Source organism: Lactuca saligna, chromosome 9, assembly GCF_052625555.1.
Source record: "Lactuca saligna cultivar CGN05327 chromosome 9, ASM5262555v1, whole genome shotgun sequence".
Taxonomy (NCBI): Eukaryota; Viridiplantae; Streptophyta; class Magnoliopsida; order Asterales; family Asteraceae; genus Lactuca; species Lactuca saligna.
This window is the reverse complement of record NC_136425.1, coordinates 76,708,542-76,728,196: the sequence shown is the minus strand read 5'-3', so window position 1 is coordinate 76,728,196 and position 19,655 is coordinate 76,708,542. Positions and strand designations below refer to the sequence as shown.

The 19,655-nt window shown below is 34.9% G+C and overlaps 1 protein-coding gene across 2 annotated transcripts; it reads right to left on the bottom strand.

Moving 5' to 3' along the window:
- Positions 1 to 6,958: 6,958 nt before the first annotated feature.
- Positions 6,959 to 13,540, bottom strand: ARP5 (actin-related protein 5). Of its 2 annotated transcripts, XM_078974202.1 has the most exons (12): positions 13,314 to 13,540; positions 13,117 to 13,187; positions 12,438 to 12,562; positions 12,267 to 12,311; positions 12,024 to 12,126; positions 11,850 to 11,959; positions 11,591 to 11,700; positions 11,416 to 11,506; positions 10,530 to 10,961; positions 10,104 to 10,231; positions 8,458 to 8,803; positions 6,959 to 7,702 (listed from the first exon to the last, which is right to left on the bottom strand). In XM_078974202.1, exons 1-12 carry the CDS (start codon positions 13,412 to 13,414, stop codon positions 7,187 to 7,189), a joined length of 2,178 nt encoding a protein of 725 aa, XP_078830328.1. In that variant the 5' UTR covers positions 13,415 to 13,540; the 3' UTR covers positions 6,959 to 7,186. The 2 variants fall into 2 exon arrangements, with proteins under 2 accessions (XP_078830328.1, XP_078830329.1); XM_078974203.1 differs by lacking the exons at positions 13,117 to 13,187; positions 13,314 to 13,540 and having other exon boundaries at positions 12,024 to 12,131; positions 12,438 to 12,505.
- Positions 13,541 to 19,655: the final 6,115 nt, after the last annotated feature.

The window sequence follows — 19,655 nt, the reverse complement described above, 5'->3', positions numbered from 1 at the left end:
TAAAATTGTAAGGGTTATTTATGTATCTTAATTCGGCTACCTCTCCCACTCATTAATGCAGAACATTAGAAAGGTAAACTATTGCCAAGAGAGACTGGGTTTATCTCATTGAAAAGTTCTATACATCTTCTCGAATAAATTCAAGGACATATTCAAAGAAATTTTGACCAACTTAAAAACAATCGAAAGATGCCAAGACAATCACACGAAATTAACAACTTGTACAATGTGCATCATAAGTTATACTATTAGCCATAGTGATTTTACACACAAAAGAAAGTTACATTTTGTATATATTTATAATATGTCGTTTTAAAATGTTTCGGTTTTTGAAAACCAAATTATAAAAACCGATCCAACCGAATTGTAATTGGATCGGATCGGATTTGAATTTAGTTTGGACTATTTGGATCCATGTTTTAAAAACCGATCAATCCAAACAAACACCCCTTAGTATAATCAACTATTGTTTTGTTTGAGGAAATATTTTTTTTCGTTTTTGGGCCACCTAACATGTTAGCCGAATAGTTATTGGTCCAAATATCATGGAATACTCATCACTATATTAATATTTTTAGGCCCTAAGAGGTTTAAATCAGCTTCGGTTTTATAAAAAATCAATCTAGCTGTCTTTTTATTGGTTTCGATTTAAATTGGTTTCATTTTTTAACTTTTTTGAAATGAAATTAAGTTAAAACATCGGTTGAAAAACTAGTTCGGTTCAATTTAAAAAAAAAAAAAAAGAATAATAAAAAACAGACTAAAAACCGGTTTGCAATTTCTTTTTAGACTGACATCAAACCTTTTGTTCGATTATTATTGAACTGGTTTTAAAATATCCGATTCAGATTATTTTACCGTTTTTAATTGGTCGTGTTTTGCACCTCCAGTTACACCACAACAAACAAATTTTTGTTATTAGTTTTATTAGTTGTTAATAAACCATCGGGTAAATTGCATAAAACCATGATAATTTGGTTTATATTATACAAGGGTGGCAAATTGAACGGTCATTTTGTGTTTTTGCCTAACACGATACGATACGAATTATTTTTTCTTAACCTGAACACGACATAACACAATAGTGTGTTTTTGTTTGTTAATAAGAACACGACTCAATAAAAATCATTGTTCTAAATAATATAAGGTGTGACTAAAAAGGGTTGTAATCCATATTTTATTCACTGATTACATATGTACATAAATAGGGATTTGTAAAAAAGGTAAGTCAAAATTAGAGACTATACATGGAATGATTGTAATCTAAATATAGAGAAATATATGTACAGTTGTGCTTGATCATAATTGACGATTCTCCTTGATACGCCCCCGCAAGATGGAGGATCCATTAGTGACTCCAATCTTGGACATGAGTTTCAGAAAATGTACCCATCCCAATGGTTTGGTGAGAGCATCAACAAGTTGATCAAGAGTATAAATGTGTCAAACTTTGAGGGTTCCAACAGCTACTTGTTTACAAACAAAATGATAGTCCAAAGCGACATGTTTCATGCACGAGTGATAGACTGGGTTTGCATAGAGGTAAGTAGCATTCGTGTTGTCACAATGGAGGGTTAGTGAATAAGAGATAGGTACACCAAGTTCATGTAAGAGATTTTTAACCCATGATAGCTCAGCTGATGCATTAGCCATAACTTTGTACTCGGCTTCAGTCGAAGATCTAAAGATCGACTTTTGGCGAAAAGACCGCCAGGATATGATTATTTTACCATGGTAAATGAGATAAGTTGTTATCGAGCGCCCTCTGGTGTAAACTCTGACCCAATCAAAGTCCGAAAAGGTGGTGAGCTCCAAGGGGGAGTGACGATGCAAGTAAAGTCCATTGTATATAGTACCTTTTAAATAGTGAAGCAAACGTTTAAGTGCTTGCCAATGTACATCATATGGAGCATGCATGAATGGTGACAGTTTGTTGACAATAAAGGAGATGTCAGAACGAGTAAAAGCAACATATTGGAGAGTGTCAACAAGTTTGCGATATGGTATAGGATCAACTTTGGGAGCTCCATCATCTTCGGTAAGTGTAACAGTTGTGCATGAAGGATTTGTTACTTCCTTTGCACCATCTATTTTGAATTGAGTAAGAATGTCACGAATGTGAGCATGCTGTGATAAAAAAAAAAGTCCAGACTTCGTGGGAATAATTTCAACCCCCAAAAAGTGACTAAGTTGACCAAGATCCTTGATTGAGAACCTGTGAACAAGCATATCTACAAACTTTTTGATGAAAGATGGATTATTCCCGTTGAGAACAATATCATCAACATAAACCATGAAATAACACATAATACCATTACAATTGTAAACAAATAAAGAAGCATCAGCTTATGATTTGCGAAAACCATTCTCGAGGAAAAAGAGGTTAGGTCTAAATACCACGTACGTGGCATTTGTTTGAGGTCATAGAGTTATTTTCGAAGTTTGCAAATGTGATTAGGGTAGTCAAAGTTGATAAAGCCAGGTGGTTGAACCATGTACACTTCTTCCTGTAATGTGCCATGGAGAAATGTGTTGTTCACATCTAGTTGCATGAGGGGCCAATCATTGGAGAGAGCAAGGGAAAGAAATGTGTGTATTGTAACTGGTTTGGTTGCAGGTATGAAAGTTTCAAAGTAGTCTTTCCCATACTATTATAAAAAAACCTTTGGCCACAAGACGGGCTTTGTATTTTTCTATAGTACCATCAGGGTGTCTTTTAATATGGAAAACCCACTTGCAACTGATTGGATGATGAGATCTTGGAGGAACTAGCTCCTACGTGGCGTTATGAATCAAAGAATCCTATTCATCCTCCATTGCTTGACGTCATATAGGATCTTTGGAAGCTTGGGTAGGAGTGGTCGGTTAAGGGTAGCAGAATTAGGATGAACAATTATGTTGTTGATAAAAGATGAATTAAAATATTTAGATTTGGGTTTACGTAGGCGAGTGGTACGATTGGGATATTGATTTGGTGATGGAGGTGGCGATGATATGGGGAAGGTGGTGACTGAGGCTCATTGGGTGATTAGGGAGAGCCGGAGGCCAATTTAGAGATAGTAGTAGAGGTCGGATCAAAGATGATAGGAGAGGTTGGTTCGGAAGGTGAGGGGTTGATGGGAGTGAGTGGAACAGTAGTGGGGTTGACCATGTTGGTGGGGTTTGGATGGGATGGGGGGCTAGAGGGTAAAGATGTAAGTGTGAAGAACTCGTCGGTAGTTGGAATAATGGATTTTGTAGAGGGAAAAACTTTTTAAGGGAACTAGTTTGTGACAAACTCAACGTGCCAGGAGTGATAATACGGTGGGTGTCAAGATAATATCACTTGTATGAAGACTTGTATGTGGAGTAACCTAAGGAAAGGCACGGGGTGGATCATGGATGAAGCTTTGAGGGGGGTGTAGGGACGAAGCCATGGATAACAAAGGCAACCAAATGGCTTAAGTTTGGTGTAGTTGGGAGAGTGACCATATAGAACATCAAACAAACTTTTGGAGTTTAAAATAGGGGTTGGTAGGCATTTTATGAGATGAACCGATTTTTGAAATGCATGGGACCAGAAAGAAAGAAGATGACCCGCAAAATGTAGGAGAGCCAAACCCGTTTCCACTATGTAACGGTGACGGCGTTCAACAATCCCATTCTATTCAGGGGTATGCGGGGGTGTGGTATAGTGAGAGATGTCTATAGACTGAAATATAGGAATAAGAGCTTGATATTCACCACCATTGTCAGTAAACATGGAGATAATGGGTTGTTGGAAGAACTTTTCCACTAAAAGCTTAAATTGTGGGAATATTTTGGAGAAATCTGATTTTTTTTAATAGGATAAAGCCAAACATACTTGGAATAATAATCAACAAACATGACATAATAGGCAAATTTATCAAAAGATTTTTTAACTGCTCCCAAACATCTTAGTAAATAAGTTGTAGAGGTTGAGTGTCATTAAAGGAGTTAGGCCAAAAGGAAGTTTGTGGCTTTATTAACTAAACATGATGCACAATGAAAATTCATACAAAAAAATGAAGACCTAAGTCTTTAACAAGAGACTTAAAAACAGGAGTAAGATGGATGACCAAAAACGTGGTGAAGATCAAGAGACGACAATTTGATGGTGGTGTTGATTTGTGGAGGAGAGAGTTGAGTAGCATAGTAAGCATCATTTCGGTTCTCCCCCACATAATAAGCTCCCCTGTGCAAAGATCCTTGACAACAAAATAATAGGGAATAAAGTCAACAGAAACTTGATTAGTGCGACAAAGTTTAGCAACAGAAATGAGTTTTTGGCGTAGATTAGGAACAAACAGAACATCAAACAAGTTTAAAGAACGAGTGGATGTGTTAATGTTTATGTGATTAATATGGGAAATAGACAGAGATGTACCATCTCCAATTAGAATTTTGTCCGGTCCACCATACTCAGAGACATGATGAAGAGAGGTTCGATCAGAAGTGAGATGGAGTGAAGCACCAATATCAAACAACCATGGAGCATTCACATAAGTTGAATTGGAGCTGGATGATGTGGCATTGGCAACATAATTTTGAGAGTGATGAGTTCCAGTGATATTTTGATCTTTAAGAAAACAAACAAACTTTCTACAGTCATGAATTTTATGACATGGAATCTGACAGAAGTGATGGTAAGTGGAAGAGTGGTTGTTGCAGTACTAATTGTTGTTGTTCCGACAGTTGGTGCATGATTGACTGTCAGGGTTGAAGCGGTTGAAGTTTTGTGACTAAGGTTGAGAATCAAAAGAAGGTTGGTTATTGGTCTTCCCTGGTTGTAATTGCTAGTAGCAATGAGCGGGGTTGAATCTGTTTCCTTGAGAGATCGTTCAAAATCAACTAATTTGTCAAAGAGTTCAGATAAAGATATGGATGTTTCTCGAATCTTGAGGGCAACCGTGATGGGTCCATATTCATCTCCAAGTTGACTTAGTATATGAACCATGAGATCCTCCTCATTAATGGGGCTTTGTGCAATTGCAAGTTCATCTACAATCATCCTCATGTCATTGAGAAAATCAACAATAAGGTGATTTCCTTTAGGGTTCTTTACGAGTTTAGATTTGAGGGAGATAATTATGGATCGAGATTGACTAGCATAACTTGTACCTAGTCGATCCCAAGCTTCCTTTGCAGAGGAGGCTGAGGTGAGGGTCCAGTGAATCGCAACAGAGCAACTGCCAAGTATGGCGCTGAAGATGATATGGTCTTGTCTGGTACCAGAGTGTGTATGCAAGGTTTGGCGTGGTGGTGGCGTCTTTGGTGAGAGTTTTAGATGGTGTTGTTGTAGTGTCAGTAATGAAATCGTCCAGGGCAAGGCCAATAAGGGCTGATTGGACGTGCTTGCGACACACTGGAAAGTTTTTGGTTGTGAGTTTGATTGGAAAGTGACTTGCGGCTGTAAGTTGAATGATGGTTTCAGAAGGTACCATGAGAGCTATTAGAATTAGAGTTTCGAAAGGGAGAAAAAGAGAAGATCGAGAGTTTTTAGAGTGGGTGAAGCTGAGACTTGTTAGAGTAGGTGAAGCTGTGATACCATAAGCAGGCTTGTAATTCATATTCTATTCACTGATTACATAGGTACATATATAGGGATTTGTACAAAAGGTAAGTCAGAAATTAGAGACTATACATGGAATGATTGTAATCTAAATACAAAGAGATATATGTACAAGATTTGTACAAAAGGTAAGTCAGAAATTAGAGACTATACATGGAATGATTGTAATCTAAATACAAAGAAATATATGTACAAGCTTGATCATAATTGGCGATTATCCTTGATAGTGATTTAGCGGCAATGTCAAACCTCAAGCTTTTTTAAGCTGTAACAAACCACATCATTTGTAAAGCGTGACTTAAAGTAGCAATTTAGTGTGTGTGTGTGTGTATATATATATATATATATATATATATATATATATATATGACTTAACTACATTTTTTCAAAGCTTGACGACAAATATAAACCTTGGAGCCATGACGCACTAGTTAGAACATTGATAAAAGACAAAACTTAAAAATGGTCCATGTGGTTTTCAAAAATATCAAATTTGGTCCCTAATTTACAAAAACCTCACGGATCGTCCCTGTGGTTTCAAAACTTTTAGCATTTGGTCCTTTCAGCTAACTCTATTACCATTTAACCGTTAAGTCAGGGGCATTTTTGTCATTTCACTACACATGGACCATTTATGAGGTATTTCAATTACTTTTTGTTAAATAAATAAATAAATAATATTTAATATGCAAGGGTCTCTCTCTCTCTCTCTCTCTCTCTCTCTCTCTCTCTCTCTCTCTCTCTCTCTCTCTCTCTCTCTCTCTCTCTCTCTCTCTCTCTCTCTCCAAAATAATTAAGGACCATATTAACCCACCTTCACTACCATCAACCATTACAGCCTTCCCCTTCCTTCTCGTCGTGAACCACCGGATGCCAAAATAACCGACTATTGGCAAAACCCACTTCACCACCAATGCACTCCAAGTGCTCGATAAAACACCTGAAAGACATGTTCCTTCACAAAACTGAAAGTGTATAATTTCACACTTGGAGAAGAAGATTGGCTCTCACTTCGAACAGGCCACACTCGATGAGGTGTTTGGGTTACAACAACAGCAACACCACCCTTAGGGGTGGTGGTGTTTCTCAGTAGTGAAGGAAAAGGGGAAGGACAGTAGAAAAACGTGAATGGAAGGCTATAAGTGGTGGTATTTGAGTGTGGGTTTGAGTGATCAAACGGGATGGAAGATGGGTGTTATTAGCTTGATGAATTTTGAAACACGACTTTTGAGTAATATATAAACATAGAATGCTACTAAATCTACACGACTTTTGAGTACAAACACAACTTTTTGTGTTATTAGCTTGATGAATTTTGAACACGAACATAACACAAAACGGTGTCGTGTTTCTTATACATGACACAAACACGAATTTGAAATTCGATTTTCGTCCTAATTTTGTTTCGTATCTTGTATTTCGTTTCATGTTACACACATCCAAACATACATCATCACCAATTTATCCATTTGGAAAAAGGAAAACAAATTGGAAAAATAGTTAAAGGAAAGTTTAATTAGTCCCATGCAATGACCATTAGGGATTAACCAGCTAACCTAAATAGGTTATATTTAAATCTATAAACAAGATATGACATAATAGAAAATTAAAATATTAAAATGTATACTTCAATTGGTATTGACGAAGCCAATCTTCACCTTTCTCATAATAATCAATCTTATTAAAAACTTGTCGTGAGAAATGCATGGTGGATGCAAAAGAAGCAGCACCACGCCACGTGTCAAGAACAGCATCCGATGCTTTAAGGATCCTTATGGGGGTCCCACATGGCCTCATCATTCTGATTCCGGCTTCTAGACGTTCACTCATTCCAGGGTAAAGACAACTCCCACCGGTTATGAGGACGGAATTGGTGATTCCCATCGCCTCTTCTTCCAAATCCAATCTTTGAGCTCTTGATTTCAGCCTTTGCATTGATACCCCAGCCATCTCGTCTAATCCTGCCTGTTCAATTCCGATTAGGTTTGGGTGGAAAAGAATCTCCGGGCACCGGAATCTTTCCACTCCGATCAGAATCTGGAAGTCTTCCTGTGTTAAAGGCCGGAAACGTGGTGGTTCGCTGCCGGAGGAGCTGGCTTCCGATTTTGGAAAGAATGTCGGGTCTATTTCCTGTCATTCAAGGGTAAAACGGTCATTTTACATGTTTTTGAGTAATGTTAGTTTTATTAAAAAGAAAAAGATTTGGCTTTTTCATCTAACAAGGGTAAAACAGTCCATTTGCACAACTTGGTTGAGCTTCATGTGGGCACTAGGGTTCTATGCCTGCTATTAAGGGTAAAATTGTCAAACTATATGTTTTTGGCTGGGCTCGTTGTAGGCACTAGCACCATTAAGGGTAAAACGGTCATTTGTGGCTATGCTCCATGTGGGGACTGGGTTCTTATGAAGGGTAAAACGGACATTCTCAAGATTTTTGGCTAATTTTACTTTTACAGATTAAGATTAGCCATTCATTTACACGTAAAACAGCCATTTCAATCATTTTGACCGGGCTCTTATGCCAGCCAAAGGGTAAAAAGGTCCATTTACACTTTGGGATGGCTCCTTGTTTGCATTGGGCTCTTATGCTGCCAGCCATGAAGGGTAAAACGGTCAATCCACACATTCTGGCTAGGCTCATTAATTGCATTGGGCACGTGTACTTAAAGCAATCCATGAAGGGTAAAACACTCAAGTTACACATTTCTTTTTTGGCTAATGTTACTTTTATGGAGATAAAGATTTAACATTTCCTTTACACTACCAATATGGTCATTGTAATCATTTTGGTTGGGCTCTTTGTGAGAATTGGGCTCCTTGCAAGCGATGAAGGGTAAAACAGTCATTGTACATATTTAAAAATAAATAAATAAATAACAACTGACCCGGAGTCTAGAAGCAACACGTGTGAGCTCAGCTTCATCCTCATTGGGGCCATCATCCTCGTCATCATTATCTTTACTCATTTTTTTATATAATTGCCAATCTTCATCTTTAATTCCAAAAGTATCCTCCCCCTTCCCTCTATCAAAAGCAGCGGTTGTCAAAAGACGCATTCTCTCCTTTTGGGCAGCATTCAGTCTCTCTCCACGGCCAACACCTCCAGACACATTATTGTTTTCATTTCCATGGTTGTTTCCATTTGTTTTTTGTCTTTTTCTCTGTTCCACTTTTTCAGATAAATCATTGTATTTTATTCGCAATTGCTCCATGTAAAGTTCCGGATTCTCTCTACAACAAATAAATAAATAAGTTATAATTTCGATGGTTTTGCGGTTTAATTACTATGTAGAAAAAAACCCATATGGGGTCGGGTTTTTTTTTCTTTCTTTTTATGTATTATCTGCAATTTAGTAAAAGCCAACGGGGACAATTTTTGTAATTAGTTTTGTACACAGGGGTCAAACGTGCCAAAATATAAAAATCTTACACGTATGCACTGTTTTTGAAAAAATCAATTTAGAAGGAGCTTTTCTATAAATTAGAAAATTGCAGGGACTAAATCTGCCAAAAGGTTAAAGCCTTTGTTGCAGGGACTAAATCTGTCAAAATGTATAACCTTTGTTGCAGAGACTAAATCTGCCAAAATGTAAAACATTTGTTGCAGGGACTAAATCTGTCAAAATGGAAAACCATTGTTGCAGGGACTAAATCTGCCAAAATGTAAAACATTTGTGGCAAAAGTACAAAAGTGAAAAACATCACTATTCATAGGCACAATGAGAATTAATAGTATATATAATGCTTTATTAGTTTTTCCAATCAATGCATAAAAGTTTCAGACTATTTTTTCAGATTATGGAAAAATAAAACGGTTACATTAAGAAATACTTTCATTGATTCATTCAAGGAAAACTACCAAAAAAAAAACATTATATTTTGGGCGATTTTGCAGTTTAATTACTAATACTTAATTTTTCCAATCAAACCATAAAAGTTTCAGACTTTTTTCAAATTAATGCCAAAAATAGCAATGTACTTTCATTATTTTGTTCGAGGCAAACCACAAAAAAAACAGATAAAAATATTTTTTTATAAAAAAGACCTATTATATTGTGGGAAGTTTTGCAGTTTAACTACAAATACTTCACTTTTTCCAATTAAATTACAAAAGTTTTGGACTTTTTTTCAAACTAACCACTTTGACCTGGTATATATCAGTTTCACAACTAATTTTTCAAATTAACCATTTTGACTTGTCATCAGGTCAAAATGGTTAGTTCAAAAAAATGTTAAATTTTTATGTTTTGATTGGAAAAAAATTAAGTATAAGTGGTTAAACCGTAAAATTCCCCAAACTATTATGATTCTTCTGTAATTTGCCCTTTTGTTGATTATACATCATCATACTTTCATTACTTCATATTACAGCAATCTAGTTTGAAAAACAATTGTTTTTATAGTAAAAAAATGTGTTGATAAGTATAATGTTGTAATAGAAGAACATTGTTATTTGTTGCATTTAGCCAAAAATAGAAATTATAGGTTCATTGATATGTGTTTTCAGAAAGATAAGGTCTAGATAACATACAGGCGTCTTTGTTCATCCTCCTTGTTACGCCTTTCACGTTCTAATTCTTCTTCAAAACGCTTTTGTTTTGCTCTTTGTCTTCCTTCTGATGTGGTTTTAAGAAATAGTTGTCTTTTCTTTTCCTTGATCTATTAATTAAACCACAAATATTATATATTCCAAAGTTAGCTAATTCCATACAAGCTTACAAAGAATACAGATTAAAAGACTAAGGGTGGTGTTAATGTTTATTAAGGAATGGAATTTGTAAAAGTAATTGTAAATAGGAATGGGATTCAATAACAAAGACTGAATATATATATATATATATATATATATATATATATATATTATATTTTTCACTTATATAACAAGGGTATTTTGGTCTTTTATTAAAAGAAAGATGAAATGGAATTTCAAAATCCAATTTTGTCAGAATCACAATACCTGTTCTGGGGTTAGCATATTGTCAGGAATATCAATGAGGGTATACTTTTCTGTTGCAGAAGGATCTTGTTTCTCTTCAATCTCATCTTGCTCTCCTTTAGCTTTCCTTAATGATTGTGTTACTTTAACAATAGCAGATTCAATTTCTTGCTTAGAAATATAACCAGTCTCAGCCAAGAAAGATGGAATATCATTTCCATTTACATGTCTAAGTTGTTGTATAAGAAACTCCAACCCCTTTAATTCATTTTCTAATTCATTAATTTTTGAACATCTTTTTGCCTCAGCCATTTCCCGTAACCTTTGGCCATGTTTTTCCCTTAAGGCTGCTTTCCTAGCAATCTCCTCTTCTGAAGGTGGCTCTTCCACTGGTGTTGGTGTCCATGGAAGTTGCCAACACCTTGTCTTCTCTTCAGCTTCTTTTCCCCCTTTCTGTAATATTAAATTCCAATCAGGACATGACATAACATGACAGGCTGTACTGACAGGACAGGACACAGAATGTTGTACTAACAAGATTCATTGATATGACATGACAAGACAGAACAGGTTGTACTGACATGACATGACAGAACAGGTTGTACTGACATGACATGACAGAACAGGTTGTACTGACATTAGACATGACATGACATGACAGAACAGGTTGTACTTATGAGACAATAAGATAAAGTAAATGCCATGATTGTACTACAGACCGGGAGTGGGACTGATGTGAATGGGACAAAATTTGATTTTTTTTTACAGAGACTCAATCTCTCGTTTGTGCAAAGGACGATAATGTCCTCACCATTCTAATAATTTGAAAATAGCCCTAGAAAGCTTGTTAAGTCTAGAAGAGTAGAGGGAAGAATTATTAAATATAGAGTTGATGATATCATAAAACCTGAAACAATCTAACTTCCGAAGCATAATCGAGGGTGATATAACAATGTTCCATTTTCAAATCTTCTACTTTTTCCCATGTAAGCCTTGCCCTGTTTTATACATTCCAAGATGTCAAAAGATACTCATGGAAGTCTCAAACATGATTACAAGGAAACAAGAAAGTCTATTCTCACATGTGATGTGGATATTTAAGTGATAGAAGTTGCTTTAGGTAATCAGTCACATGATAACCACCAACATTTGTACGACAACATGCTTCATACACAGGCTCTCCATTGATAAACTGAATTCAAATCAGACAATGGAGTAAAGAGAAACTTTGTCAAACTGTCTACATAACCAAAAATTACATAAACACACACACACACACACACACATATATATATATATATATATAAATATCAGTATTATATAATATATACACACACATACAGGGATCACATGGCTTGTGGAAAACCCTGAGCAAATTGCAAGACCATCTCTATCACAAATTCCAAGTTTTTGATTGTACTTATAGCTGAAAGCAGCATCCACACCAAAAGCTGAGAAATAAAGATGGTTAAAATAAGAAAAATAAACAAATAATGAATATCATATGTTTCATACCTATAGAAGGAACCCCATATGTTTCAAATAAAAGTTCAGCCATTTTACTACGTGATTGTACTGGATTGCATGCACATTCTGTAATGAGGATAGGATGATTAATCTGTTCTGACATCAATGACAAAGAAAATAACAAATTGTTAGCAAATGCAATACAACTAGAAATATGCATGTCATGGTTATATACTTATATATATGATCTAATGACAATTTGAAAGGAACAAAATAAGTATGCAGATGTACCGGAGATTCATCTGCCCCTAATCTATCAAATGCAAAGTCAAGAATCTACAAGGAAAAAGCAACCAAGGTTATTTACCAGAGATAAAGAAAACTAAACAAAATCATACAAATCTGCAATTTTAAGATTGTTTTCATGGTTAACTGAAGCATTACTAAAGATGAAAAGCTTACATATTCCATTATCTCAAACTGGAAGACAACATCATTATCGAATGCTGAACGTGGTCCAGAACGGGTGCAATCAAAGTACTTTAGTAAAGCAGGATCATGGTCACCAACAATTGTTACTGTTTCTCCTGCATGAGAAAAAAGAAAAAATGGTTACTAACATATGAAATTTTTCCACATTGTCATATACGTTCTTGAATCAATTCTCTAAAAATCTTAACAAGAATTCTCTAAAAAAGTGCACTGTTGTTAAAACCCTAAAGAAAATGAGATCCTCAATGTAGCTCATGAGACATCTTCCATCCATCATCCCTCATTTATCAATATCTCTTTCCAATGTGTTACTACAATCATTAAAAGAAGCTATGTGTGTAGACTTATGACAAACTTTCTGCTTATGAAATCTTAATTGGATGTACATTATGTTATTAATTTACCAATATCTCTTTTCAATGTGTCACTACATAGTAATGAAAAAATAATAATAAACATGTAATATTTCACACAAAAATCAATTAACTTCAGCGGGGAAAGAAAAGAATTTGAATTTTCAAAATCAAAGCATGGCATTTCCTGAGAATGACGAAATGGAATGAGTATAAGAAGGTCGGGAAGAGAACAAGTGTTTCATCGCAATTAATCACACAATCAACACAAACTTGTAAAATAGGAGTTAGTATACCGGTTATCTTGTGGCGAGGTCTCTGAACAATGTTGCGAAAGATGATCCGAGGCTCACTTTCGCCTGCCCATCTACAACCAGCACACACGAACATAATAGCAATATCAACACACTCACGAACGCATGTACAGTACAAATGATGTGTCAAGTAGCTTTAAGACCAATATCAAACTTTTATCAGAAAATTTTAATTTTACCCAATTCTGAAATAAGATGCGCCATTGTCGATGACGATTGGGCAGCTTGCAGGTATGAGATTGTAATCTGATTGCCTCTGCGTTTGCGATATGAACGGCATTTGCTCTATTTAACTCACAATTTTTATCAGAAAAAACTTGACGACGATGAAGAGGGAGAAAGCGTGCCCTAACTTCTTCCACTGGAACTTTCAAGCGCCCAAAGTCCAAACTCAACATCACCTGTTCATCTTTCACAGAAGAAGCTAACAGTGGACCGGGCGGTTTGCTGAGAATATTCAACACCGTTTTAGACCGGGTTTTTTCTAGTTTTTGGGCCACCTAACATGTTTAGCCCAATAGCTCCAAATATCACCGATCACTATATTTAATATTCTTAGGCCCAAAAGGTTTATTATTGGTTTGACCACAAGAAACATGTTCTTGTTATTTACTTTTATAAAGTGGAAACCGGAAGGCACTGCGACGGATGGGTTGATTAATAAGAGGGAAAATAATTTAGGAGGGTAATTATCTTTTTTATCCGTGTTCATATATTGGTAACTTCTTCTTTTTTGTACATAATAAAGCAACTAACTTTTTTTAACTGTTTAAATTACACCAATATTACCGGCTAATACATGTTTTAACCGGTAACTCAAAGGGAAAATGACTTAGAAGGGTAACTACCTCTTATCCGTGTTCACATTTTGACAACTTCTTATTTTTTGTACATAAGAAAGCAACTAAGTTGTTTTAACTGTGTAACATCCTAAAAATCAAGACCAAAAATTTCGTTTTAAATTTAATACTAAAATTATAATTGTCAAACTATTAATTTAATACTCCGACATCGGGCCCCGCCCGACATTAGGCCATGTTTGGCATCGAGCCTTGCTCGGTATACATGTCTGTCTCTCTTAGGCCCCGTCCGCTAAACACATACAATCATATAACATGCTAACACATAAAGAAACATACTCTACTATATCCCTGTTCTAAGAAACATACTCTGCTAATAATGAGATACGGAACATTATCCGTACTCAGCTAGTGATGAGATATGGGATATCGCCCACACTCACCTCCTTACCAGACACATACAAGTATCACACAGACAACAAGTATAATCTAACATGCAAACACTCCTCGGGCATCTGCCCGGCATCGGACCTTGGTCTGGAATAACATACTAGCATACAATGTCTAGGGCTAACCCCCAGGTCTTCCTACTCATAGACTACATGGGATGACATTGTGGCCTTAGACCCATTCACACAGTGAGGAGACTCACCTTGCACTGCTGCAGCCCTGGCTGGAACTAGTTGAGTACGGACGAAGTTCCATATCTCATTATTAGCAGAGTATTTTTCTTAGGACAGGGATACGGTAGAGTATGTTTCTTTATGTGTTAGCATGTTATATGATTACATGTGTTCAGTGGGCGGGGCCTAAGAGAGACAGATCTGTATACCGAGTGGGGCTCGATGCCAGACGGGGCCTGATGTCGGGCGGAGCCCGATGCCGAAGTATTAAATTAATAGTTTGACAATTTTGGTTTTAGTATTAAATTAAAAACGGAATTTTTGTTCATGATTTTTGGGATGTTACACAGTTAAAACAAGCTAATTGCTTTATTATGTACAAAAAATAAGAAGTTGTCAATATGTGAACACGGATAAGAGGTAGTTACCCTCCTAAGTCATTTTCCCTTTGAGTTACCGGTTAAAACAGGTATTAATCGGTAATATTGGTGTAATTTAAACAGTTAAAACAAGTTAGTTGTTTTATTATGTACAAAAAAGAAGAAGTTGCCAATATGTGAACACGGATAAGAGATAGTTACCCTCCTAAGTCATTTTCCCTTAATAATATATTATTTACATTATTTTTATAATGGTCTCTTATATAAGGTCAACTTTTGTAATTTATGTGAAGCAAGGGATCATGTCTATAAAATCGCTAATTTGATAGGGACTAAATTAGTAATTTTGGAAGATAAAGGAGCATTCCTATTATTTCATAACTAGTCAATGACCATTTATGTAATTTTATGGAACATAAGGCCCGTGTATGTAATTCTATTATTATATAAGGCCTTTTTTGTTATTTTGTTATATATATTGACCATTTATGTACTCTTATGAAAAGATCGACAATCTATGTCGATTCGGTAATAGGTAGGGACCATTTCTACAACTTTATGAAAGACGAGGACCATTTTTGTAAATTCCCGATTAGGTGAGGGATCTTTCAATAAGTTTAAAAAATAAAAGGACAATTTTTGTAAATTTTATATTATGCGGACCCATTTTTGTAAATTTGCATACAGTCCTTAAATGCGTGCCCTAACAGCCTAACTTCTTAGGTGGTTGTTTTTTCTAAGGCAAAATGTTTACACTTTGTGAACCGTATCTATAGATCTCTGCAGCAGAAGAGGTAAACCAAACGTCTACAGTCTAAAAAAAGAAGAATGTTTGTTTTTTTAACATCTGCAGACTATTAAAATAAACTAAAATCTAAATAAACTGATTTTTTTAAAACTTCAAAGTGATTTTTAAATATTTTTATGACTTTGTTATAAATAATTAACAAATCTATATCAACTTTTATATATTATTGTATAAAAAGTGAAAATAAAAATGGTACAAATTATCGTGTATATTTGATAAAAACCAACAGTTTTGATCGCAAAGTTATACCTAAACATTGTAATTAAGAATCAAATAATTTGATACATAAATTGATGGAAATAAACTTCGATTTTTTCAATTAAATCAATTAAAAACGTGTCGTAATTATTTTTTCAAGAAATTGATGATACTGTATTAAATATTGTTTTATAAAATTTGACACAAAAAATATAAAATTGTATTATGATTTTTTTTTTTCATATTTATATAAGCAACTTCAACAACCATTATTGTAATAAATTTTTATTTATAAATTTGTCAAAAATATTATGGTTGTGTCCTTGAACCTTTTTTTTTTTTTTTAAATATTGTAACTTTTTTTTTTCAAATTGTTTCACTAATAAAGTTGGAATAAATATAAATTCAAAAAAACTAAAAAAATAAAGATATATGTGTTTTTTTTAAGTAAGATGTTAAAAGACTACGGTCTACAATTGCACCAAGAAGAGGACGTACAGACATTTTTAGGTCTGCAGGTCTTCAAAAATACAAACAATCTGTGAAGGCTAATATTTATGCGTGATCTGCATCGCACAAACATAAAATGTTAAAAAGTTTTACAGACAAAAACTAACCATAGCTTACACCGGAACCAATGTTTTAAAACCCCGATTGACCCGGCCGGTTCAACCGGTTGGACCGTGACCCGGGGTAGAAGGCGGGTCAATTGAGATCGTTTTTTTGTAAAAATACAAATCGGATCGAACCGGCCGGGTTTCCTCTAAACCGCGGTTCAACCGCTTATGTCGAACCGGTTAAAACCGGATTGATCCGTTTTTAATAGGGTTTGGATAGTTGGAAACAAGTAGCGAATGCTAAAACAACGAGCCGTTTGCGGTTTCTTTAATGTTTTTCAATGTTTTTAAATATATAAACTTTGTGGACATTAAATTATTGGTTTTATATGTTTATGCATTATACATGAAAATAAAAATATATAAAAATAGAAAAAGACCATACACCGGGTTGACCCGACGGTTCAACCGGTTGAACCAGTTGACCCGTTGAACCGATCATCATACCGGATCAATAAAAAATGCGAGTTTTAAAACATTGACCGGAACTTTCAAGCACCCAAAGTCATTTTTCACAAAGAAGCTGAATGGTGGCCCCCTTACATGTTAGCCTAATAAATCTAAATATCATGGAATAAAGATCCCTATTAACATTTTTATGCCCCAAGGCGCTTGAGTCGACAAATCAAATCCGGTTTTCATAATTGAACCGGTGGTTTTAGAATAATTTTAAGGGTTTGAAAATGACTGATGTATTACATTTGTTTTAGAATAATTTTAAGGGTTTGAAAATGACTTATGTATTACATTTCTTTTATTTTACATATTTAGTCACTAAATTTTATTTTATTTTATCCATATCTATCATTTAACTTGTTTATATATATATATATATATATATGTTCAGATTCATTTGAAACCATTTTAATTTTGTGAGACCGTGAGATCAAATCTAAAAATAATTTTAAAATGAAAAATAAATGGAAAAATCCAAAAATTCTTTTTTTAAATATTATTTTCGGAACTTGAATTAACTAAAAAAAAATTCGTTTTTTTTTTTTTTGAAAAATAACTGAAATATTCTAATAGAATATTACACTGATATATTCTAAAAAATAATTTTAAAATGCAGAATAAATGGAAAAATCTAAAAATTCTTTTTTTAAATATTATTTTCGGAACTTGAATTAACTAAAAAAAAATAATAAATAATAAAAATAAATTCCATTTTTTTTTTGAAAAATACGTGAAATATTCTAATAGAATATTACACTGACATATTCTTAAAAATAATTTTAAAATGCAAAATAAATGGAAAAATCCAAAAATTCTTTTTTTTTTAAATATTATTTTCGGAACTTGAATTAACTAAAAAAAATAAAAAAAAGAAAATAATTAAAAAAATGCGTCTCACGGTATCACAAAATTAGGACGTCTCACATTAACCTAACCATATATATATATATATATATATATATATATATATATATATATATATATATATATATATATATATATATATATATATATATATATATATATATATATATATATATATAACAGGTTACTTTAGGTAAACCGGAAAAATGATTTAATAGGGTAATATATTTGTACATATTTAATCAACAATGTTTTTTTGGTGCAAAATAATTCGTTGCTTTTTACACATTCAGTTATTGTGCTCGGTTTTTTAGATTTTGCTGACGACATCACATGTGGAACAATCATTAATAATGTCTTTGAGGTTGTTGGTACCCATGGCCATCGCGACCTTGGCTGTTTGGTTATTTCGGTATTATGTTTTAGTTTAGGTCTTGTGTTTTGAACTTCGTAACTTCTTCATATGATCTCGGGTTTTAAAGATCTTAATATCCACATGTTTGTATTTGAGTATAATACACCTTTCGTTTAGATTATTTCCTTTAAAAATGTAATATACTTTTACTTTAGATTTTAAAGACCAACGTTGTTTATTCCAGAGGACTTCGAGGGCGAAGTCTAGTTCAAGTGAGGGAAAATTGTAACGCCCCGATTCTCAGGTATGAATTTAAATAAAGAATTTCTTTAGTTTAAGTCATACTCGACGAGTTAAGGTTGCCCTACTCGTCGAGTAGCAGCGAGGTGGGATCGCGAATTTAGTGATCTACTCGCCGAGTCCACAAAGGGACTCGACAAGTAGGAGCTAGCAGATGAAAACCTAAATTTCGGGCATTTCACCCTATTTAAAGGATCATTGGCCACCCCTTAGCCCCCCTTCACTGCCTATTTTCCCTCTAAAGTCCAAATCGCGTGTGTGAGCTCATCTTGTGCATTTTAAGCTTTAAGGAGGAATTCTTGAAGAGAAAAGAGCTTGGAGACCAAGCATTCAGAAATAAGGAGCTTGAAGGACCTAAGATCTATTGTGGTTAGCATCTTCTGGAAGGTATAAATCGTTACCCTAACCTCATTCATTCTATTGGGAAACTTCTAGGGTTTTCATAGTGTGTTTGGAAGCTACTCTTCTTTGCAACCTCAAATTTGAAGTTGTAACTTCAGAATTGAGCTCCTTTAGGCTTCTTAGTACATAAAGTTTCCAGCTTGTGCAAGAATGGGACTCTCCTAAGGTGTAGAGCTCCATTGGAAGCATAGATTGGTCATTTAGAGCCTTTAGAACCTTGCATGTGCGTAAAGTTTGCAACTTTACGTGATAAACATGCCTTAGAGGCTTGGATCTATAATCTGGAGCCTTGCCATTGCTTAAAAAGCGTCTGCATGGATGGAGGTCTACGAGGACTCGACGAGTTGGATGAACAACTCGGCGAGCCCGATGAATTTGGCCGTGAACTCGGCGAGTTGGATGAACAACTCGGCGAGCCCGATGAATTTGGTCGTGAACTCGACGAGTTGATGAACAACTCGATGAGTTCGTTGAAGTTTTATTGAACTCGACGAGTCGTTAGAAAACTCGGCGATTCGACTAAAGTTCCCCCGTTTCTTGGACACGTATGAGCTTGGTGAGTTAAAGGAGGACTCGGCTAGCCAATCAAGGATTTCATGACTTCTCGAGTCCAGAAGGAACTCGATGAGTCGAGTCAACATGGACTGTTAACTTTGACTGTGGGTGTTGACTTTGACCAAGAGTTGACCAGTTAACTTCTGAGGGTATTCTGATAATT

What these genes read in the sequence shown, in the direction of transcription:
- ARP5 (XM_078974202.1), bottom strand. Translation starts at nt 13,414, where the DNA reads ATGCCGTTCATATCGCAAACGCAGAGGCAATCAGATTACAATCTCATA. An exon ending in AGTTTGAGATAATGGAATAT is followed by an intron (nt 12,312 to 12,437) that starts GTAAGCTTTTCA and finishes TTTTCCTTGTAG; the next exon opens with ATTCTTGACTTTGCATTTGA. An exon ending in GAGGATGAACAAAGACGCCT is followed by an intron (nt 8,804 to 10,103) that starts GTATGTTATCTA and finishes TATTTGTTGTAG; the next exon opens with AGAGAATCCGGAACTTTACA.